Source organism: Mesitornis unicolor, unplaced genomic scaffold (assembly GCF_000695765.1).
Source record: "Mesitornis unicolor isolate BGI_N332 unplaced genomic scaffold, ASM69576v1 scaffold1595, whole genome shotgun sequence".
NCBI lineage: Eukaryota > Metazoa > Chordata > Aves > Mesitornithiformes > Mesitornithidae > Mesitornis > Mesitornis unicolor.
Window position 1 is genome coordinate 3,142 of NW_010187400.1, and position 8,236 is coordinate 11,377.

Here is an 8,236-nt window from a genome sequence, read left to right on the forward strand (position 1 = left end):
GATACAGACAGGGAGGGCTAGAACTATCAACAGGTGTTTAAGCTTGTTGCAGATAACTTATGTCAAGGACAGTATTTAAGTGCCAAGTGTTTGAAACAACCACACAAACAGCCAAATGTTGAGCAACTGCAACACTGCTGCAACTCAGATTCTCAACATCAGCCACAGCAAAGAAAAAAAAATAAGAAAAATTAAAAAAAAAAACGAGCACTGTTATGGACATAGAAGAGTTTTATCTTCACTGGGCAGAATAGTGAATTGCATTCCCAGAAGGGAAGACTGGATGTCGCAGAGTGACTTGGGATAACAAGTCAAATTGAGACCAGTGCAGATGTTGGCACAGAGATGACAAACACCAGCTGGGGCCAGTTCCAGAGTGGATTGTCACGGCAGGAGATCCTGTTGCTGAGCAAGTGATATCCATGAAGAAGAGGGGAGCGGTACCCCTCTCCCCAGAGGTTCTAGTCATTAGTTAAGGAACCTTAAGACAACTTCTCAAACTGCAGCAACAGGATACTGTTGGGTCTTTAGAGATTCAGTCCCAGAGCTGTTTTGGGTTCAGAGGAAGCAGAGGGAGTCTTTTGTGCCCCATCTATAAAGAAAATTGCAACAGAAAGACATCAGTTTTCATCAGTAAGAGGGACTACATCAACCACGTCCATAAGTAACAACTTCAGAGCATCTCAGGGCTTCAGTTTCATTCCCTTGGAAACACACGCTTCACGTTTGATAAGGGATGCTGAGCATTCTTCTGCCCTGAAGCTTGAGAATATCAGCTGCCCAAATAGGAAGACAACTACATAGACAGTCCTGTGTAATTATTCATTAACAGATTCCTGAAAGGAAAACTGAACTCTACCCCTGTCCAAGACACCACCAGGGAAAACTCAGCATGCAGTTCAAGCCTGTAAACTCTGGTCACTCACTGTTACCAGACAGACTAGCTTAGTACCAGTTTAAGCAGACATCCTACCTATAACACATGAGGCAGAGTAAGCCTTCTAGGACAAAGAAGATGCTGTGTGCTTGGCAGCAACAGGCACAAAAATGCTGGTTTACTTTGTCACTGTTAACAGAACATACAAAGAACCACTGCCTGGCTTTGTACAGGTTTTATTAAAAGACTACAAGAAATAGTTAGTGCAGCACTAGATCCCTCATTGGGCCTTCAACTTTCCCTGTAACCCATGGCAAAAAGTCCAGGCAGAATTTCTAGCAAAGAGGGCAGTTCTCTCACTACACAGTCTGGTATAGTGAAAGTGCCACTGAGCACTCTGCAGGGGTACCAGGAGAGCTTGATTTCATCCGTGTAACTGGAAGCAGGGAAGATTCCGTCTCAAATTTTAGCCCTGCTAGACATCTTTCCTTTTGCAAGGCTGCCATAGATCCTAACAGCAACTGGCCAATACAACTTGCTGACATCCGTACCTCCATCAGAAACGGTGAGCTTCTCCAATTCAGCCTCAAGCTCAGCATCAGAAATGGGAGGATTCAGCACCTTCTGGGGAACAGGAGGCAGATCTACAGGCTCCTTGGTCGAGTCTTGGAGGAGACTGTCCAGCTCCTTCTCAAGTTCCTCGGTGTCCATCTCTGCTGGTTAAAGAAAACATTCAGTTCCAAGCAGAATTAAGTAGCATCTTCACAGCACAGACTGATGTCCAAGTTTAACAGAGGTATTATTACTCCCATCCGTCATTACTCATGATAACAAACTTCCTGTGCTGCTTCTAAAGGAGAAAATTCAGTCCTGATCTCAGGGAGAAGCTATTCCTTTAGATGCCTCAGCACAAAGGCTTCTAAGGGCAAGAAAACATTTCAGCAGAGCCAAAAAAGCTCCAGCAGCACACAGGCCAGAGGAAAAAAGATTATCACTTAAAAAACACAGCAACAGCCACTCTAAAAATAGATTTAAATCAACATTACACAACTCTGAACTGAAATCCACCAGCCCTCAGAGGCTGCAAGGATTTGGAGATGCACAAGTGCCAATTCCTCTGCAAACCAGGGTCGGAGAAGAGAACTCCTTGTCAGTCCTCATCCCCTCTCAAGGCACCAGAAGCAACAGCCTTGGTATTTCAGTAAGTGCTTATCCTCCCAGGAAGGAGGGCCAGACATGGCAAGGGAAGATGAGTAAAGGAAGAAACCCTCAAAACGTACCTAGACCATTGATCCCCACTCCAGCCAGAGTCTGGGCTACTTCATCTTGAGTATCACAAAGCTGAGGAAAAATACACAGAGTTTGATATAGAATATAAACTAATCCTATGCCTTACTGCAGCCATCTATGTCAAAAGTAGAAATAACAGAAAATTTAAAAAAATATCAAAAGATGACTTAAAGACACCTTAAAGATTTAAATACATAAAACCAAGCACAGCCAGTTATCTGAAGACCTCTGCCTGCTGATCTAGAGATCAGGATCATGTCAGCTTGCTCTGGTGACACATGGAATTGAAACCAAACAGCACCAGAAGCTTCAGCATTAAGAGCTGGGCGAGACTGCTGTGTACATCGCCACACCATTTGTGTGTTTATCCATGCTCTTATTACATTACCTCTTGTATCTGATCCACCAGGTTCTCTGCCTTCTCCACAGTAACATCCTTCATAGACAGTTTCAGAGCTCCCACACCAGCCTGATAGGCATTAAATACCTTAAACAACAGAGAAAAGACGCACAATGCTAACTAAGAACAACCAACAGGTAGTAAGATTATCTCAAGACTTGTTATCCAAGCAGGATCCTCAGAGAAATGTTAATATACAAAAAGAAAAGAGCTCTGACAAGCAGGTAAAGCAGCACAAGTGAGAAGAGCAGGGCTCATGTGAGAACACAAGACAAAGTGAACACGTTACCATCTGGTCAGTCTGGGAGGCATAAATACGATCCAAGATGCCCTGCACTGCATCCAGCTTGGAATGAAGCTCTTCAATGCGCCTTTCTGTCCTTCGTTTGGACTTCAAACATCTCAGTGCCTGGAGACATCAGATACACAGGCTGGGATCACAAACCAGCCAGCAGCCAAAGGAAACTTAAAAAACCCTGAAAAACCCAGTAACCCTGTGCAGCAAGGCACACAAACAACAACTGGCTTTAAGAGCTATTTCCATTTCTCTTCACCAAGTTACTCCAGACAAATACATTCTTATCTTCACCTTAAGGAGACCTGTTGGCCTCAGAAACACCACTTCAAAGCATCTAAGTTCAAGCAGGTAACACCTAACCCTGGTCATTATCTGCAGTCACGGACCAGCTCCAAGACACTTCACTTGCAGTAGAACAGTACTCACCAACTGCTTTTTCCCAGCTCTGCAAGCGCTGCGGGCGTCCTCTTTACACCTGTACAGATGCAACAAGGAAAAGCAGCTTATTCCTTTGCAAGCAGTAATTATTTTACAAATCAGCAGCCATCCTCACTACCCTGTGAGGTGATCAAGTAACGATCCATTTCAGGAACAACCACCCTTAAGCCATTGCTGCTTCGCAGAAACAGTCCTTGAATGCATTGCAAATATTTGCAGAAACTTTTGACATCCATTCACTGGGTGTTGTTTTCACAGGGACAGGGAACAAAGACTGGAAAATCTGCCCCACCACATGACTGTGGCTGCTGTGTTTACTAAACAGGAAAAAGAAAAATTTCAGAAAGCAGCTTCATTCTAACTACACACAGGAATACAAACTTCTACAGCACACAGATGTTCTCCCCACCACCCTTCCCCAAATTACTTCTCTGCTTCCTGGGAAAGGGACTCCACCTTCTGTGACAGCAGCTGCTCGCTTTGCATCAACTGATACACTCCGATGTCCACATCATTCATTGGGGAGACTTTGGCATGAAGACCTCGGGCAAACTTCACTATCTAAAGAAAGAACCACACGCTTGAGTCACTCGTCTCCAAAATCTGAAATACTTTCACTCTGATGGAAGGAAAAGCAGCTTTTACACCCCCAGTTTACACCTTGTAATAGAGGGAGTGGAGCATCTCCCTTCTGAGGAGCGGCTGAGGGAGCTGGGGCTCTTTAGTTTGCAGAAGAGGAGACTGAGGGGAGACCTCATTAATGTCTGTAATTATTTAAAGGGTGAGTGTCCCGAGGATGGAGCCAGGCTCTTCTCGGTGACAAACAATGACAGGACAAGGGGTAATGGGCACAAGCTGGAACACAGGAGGTTCCACTTCAATTGGAGAAGAAACTTCTTCTCAGTGAGGGTGACAGAGCCCTGGCCCAGGCTGCCCAGAGAGGTTGTGGAGTCTCCTTCTCTGCAGACATTCAAAACCCGCCTGGACGCCTTCCTGTGTAACCTCATCTGGGTGTTCCTCCTCTGGCAGGGGGATTGGACTGGATGAGCTTTGGAGGTCCCTTCCAATCCCTAACGGTCTGGGATTCTGTGATGAAGACAAGCCAGTCACAGTACAATCTGATATTAAACTAGACAGGATCAAGTGACATCGGTGTGAAAGCAGAAAGCCTTAACGAAACACCCTGGAGATTTAAAGCTGTCCTGGTGCTCTGAACAGCGTATGGCAACGTCACACTTCTGAGTCCTTCAGTACTGAACTGTACAGTGCAAAATACTACAGGAAAACAGGCCACCCTGGAGACGAGAGCACCTGCATCTCCATAGTACTGACAGGAAAACCTTTTCACAGGAAGAGGAGCACTGATTCCAGTGGCATGGAATAGATTTGAATTTGGGCAGCTGGAACAGCCAGGCTGCAAGTAGACAACCACAGTACCTGCCAATTTTCTGTTAAATCACATAGGTGGTATTACAAACGTTTGACAGAGGAAAATAAGAACCTGTCACGGAAGAATGTGGATTTAATCTCACCTATAATCAGGTTGCAACGTTGGAAGACAGAATTGAGTTTTCCAATCAAAAAATGCCCGTATTTAGCCAATAAAACATTCTTTCCAGCCAGATGAAATGCAAGACAGGGGTTATACCACCCAAAAGCAGTCACCTTTACCCTGTACCTTCTCTCCATTCTGTTCCAGGATCGTGACCCTCTTTTCCTTTTGCAGCTGCAGCAGCAACAAGTAGAACGTCCTTTCATCGGGACAAACACTGGCACAGAGGGAACGCAGCTCTGAGAGGGCAACAACAGGGTGAGAAGAAAGCGTGGAGTTCTGATAAAGGCGATAAACTTCCTCTGCCTTCTCCTGAAAGGAAGAAACAGAGCTTACTATTAGGTTACACAGGATTCTTACTTCTCTCACAACAACTGCCAAGTCCACACCTGCTTCCTCCCACAGACTGAGGGTAAACAGTCACAGGCATCACATTTTGGGCGAGACAGACTTGCCTGACATTCAAAAGCGATTACAATGCTTTAAAAATATCACCATTAATGGAATTAAAAATAGTACAGTTTTCCACGAGAACCAAAACAACGTTATTGACGCTCCCTGGGCAAACGCTACGGAACAACCCAAGAACCACACAGGCAGCAAGTTGGCCTCCTCTGCGCTTCTTGAAGTCTGCCCCTCACCCCAAGTTTAAACCAAATAAAAGCTTTTCTTTAATCCATGCTGTAGCTGTGCTCATCATTTGCATGCGGGCAGAGAAAGAAAAATAAGCTTTCCCCATTTCGAGTTATGGTCCACTTCAGACTAAAGAAACAACCCTTTCCATCCACCCCCAGATCCCACATCAAGGCTTGTGGTTTTCCAGGCACCTTTCTGAAAGGTTTCTCTTCCCTCCCCTGCACACAGCCTCTGAAAGGGCTGCGGAAGATCCACTGCAGAGGGAAGACGCCGTCTGCTATCAGAGTAACTGCAAATAAAGGAACACATCTGAAGAGCTCCTCAGCTCAATGACACACTGGACCAACAGCCAGCAGCTTCTACGTCACCCGTTTCTCCCTACAACAGATGGCACTCAAGCTGCAAGCTCCTCTCGTACGCTACACCCGCACGAACCCAAACCTGAGACTTCCAGCGGTCTCACAGCACGCTGCTTGCCTTCCTAGACAAACCAACCTGATTTCCAAGAAGTGGGAAGGGCAGTGAAAAGTCATTGTGTGCATTTCAATGAACACCTGTAGATTATAAGCTATTTCTTATTCCTAAGTTATCCCATCCATCTCTCTACAGGTTTTTAAATGCCCAAGGAGTACAAATTAAGGTCTGTTCAATCCATCCTCGCTAGCCCACCATTTTTCTGGAAATGTGTAAGCTCTCAACAACACTCACCTGAAGCAGCTCCACATAAATCAGAACTTCCTCCTCCTCGGGTATTTTACTGTCACCCAGCACACTGGAGAGAGTCCACTTCAGGGGCTTCAGGATGAAGACTCCCACGCCCCAGGAGATCCAGCTGCTGTCTACGCTGGCCATGAAGTCTGACTCCCGCTGCAGCTTGCCACGTCTAGGGAGAAGACAAGCAGGCAGAACTGAATACGGTCAGTCCTAAACCCTTCCACTGGCAGTAAGCAGGATGCCAGCATGGAGAATTACTAACAGAAACATTGCCCTACACTTTGTACAGCCACAGTCCCAGTTTCTAGTTCAAGTTTGATGTGTTACTACCGGGTATGAAAGCACACACAGGTCCCCACTCCTCCTCTGGACTCAAGGACTTTTTGTTTACTATTGTTTCAGTTCACTTTGCAAGTTTCTTCCAGTTTTCTGACTTGAAACTGATGAGGCATCAAAGGAGGGAACCAACGAGGAGGTTCTGTTTTTAGAGGAGGCAGCTGCACTTTTCAGGACACTTCAATTTGCACATTCAATTGAACATAGCGCTCCTCAGACCTAGCAATTTTATTTTCTATGTTACAGACACAGCTAGCTCCTGCTGCTCTTGACTCTTTTCAGGGTATCAGTCCCGGGCTCTAGTTTTGGAAAACAAAACATCTGGTTGCAAACACCAGCGCACCACATCCTCACATGCCCATACAACACCTCATACCATTCACAGCTGCCTCATCACAACCGTTTCAGGAAACAGAGCCCAATTTAACACAAAGCTCCTCCTGCACCCACACACTCTCCCTGGGGATCCCCTGCACTCCCATGGCACACTGCCCTCCTGGGACTCCCAGGGTGAGCTCCTCTGACTCCCTGTGCATGCTTTACCTTGCACAGGACTCCCAAACCCCCACCGTACAACACAACCCTGTATTCCCTTGGGCCTCTCCATGCTCTCCTCTCCTTTGCAACCCCTGGCACAGCAACAAAACCCACTTATGATCTCTCAGCTCTCAGTGCAGGCAGGCACTATGCTCTCCTCTCCTTCGCAACCCCTGGCACAGCAACAAAACCCACTCATGATCTCTCAGCTCTCAGTGCAGGCAGGCACAACCACCTCTCCAAGCCTTCCCTCGTGTCCCTCTCCATTTACCCAGCACCCTGCAGCGCTCTCCTCAACACGCACACAGCCGGCATCTCCCAGGCTGGCACGACTTAGAAACACAGAGTGGCCTGGGTGCGAAGGGACCTGAATCACAGAATCACTCGGTTGGAAAAGACCTCTGAGATCATCATGTCCAACTGTTCCTGTCTACCCCCTAAACCATATCCTTAAGTACCTCATCCACCTGCTCCCCAAATACATCCAGGGATGGTGACTCCACCACCTCCCTGGGCAGCCTGGTCCAGCTTCTGACGACCCTCTCAGTAAAGAACTTCCTCCTTATCTCTAACCTGAACCTCCCTTGGCACAGCTTGGTGCCATTTCCCCTTGTTCTATCCCCCATCACCCGGGAGAAGAGACCAGCACCCACCTCTCCACAACCTCCCTTGAGGCAGTTGTAGGTGGTGATGAGGTCTCCCCTCAGCCTTCTCTTCTCCAGGCTAAACAAGCCCAGTTCCCTCAGCCGCTCCTCATAAGGCTTGTTCTCCAGAGCCCTCCCCATCCTTGTGGCTCTGCTCTGAACACGCTCCAGAATATCAACATCCCTCCCACAGTAAGGGGCCCAGATGCATTCCACTAGACCAGGCTGCTCAAACCTCCATCCAACCTGGCCTTGACCACTTCCAGTGAAGGGGCATTCACAACTTCCCCGGGCAACCTGTGCCTTCCCATTGAAGGATCTCTTCCTTATACCTAATGTAGGACAGGGAGCTCTCCATGCCCCCATCCACGGCACAAAGCTCCCTTACACCCCGTACTCCTCCTCAGACTCCCACTCCCTTGCTAGCTGTGCCCCAAACCTCACAGACATTCCCCCGCGGCCTTCCTCGCCCTCAACCTCCGCAGCGGGAGGCCTGTCAGGCCCAGCACCCCCC

The 8,236-nt window shown here is 47.4% G+C and overlaps 1 protein-coding gene across 1 annotated transcript; it reads right to left on the reverse strand.

The window, feature by feature from the left end:
* Nucleotides 1-293: 293 nt before the first annotated feature.
* On the reverse strand, nucleotides 294-6,399 carry CHMP7 (charged multivesicular body protein 7; the record flags this gene model as incomplete). Its single annotated transcript, XM_010185420.1, has 9 exons — nucleotides 294-592; nucleotides 1,429-1,590; nucleotides 2,158-2,218; nucleotides 2,556-2,654; nucleotides 2,857-2,976; nucleotides 3,292-3,340; nucleotides 3,731-3,864; nucleotides 4,982-5,167; nucleotides 6,200-6,399. Coding segments are annotated over 9 exons (1,076 nt in total), but the record flags the coding sequence as incomplete, so codon positions are not given.
* Nucleotides 6,400-8,236: the final 1,837 nt, after the last annotated feature.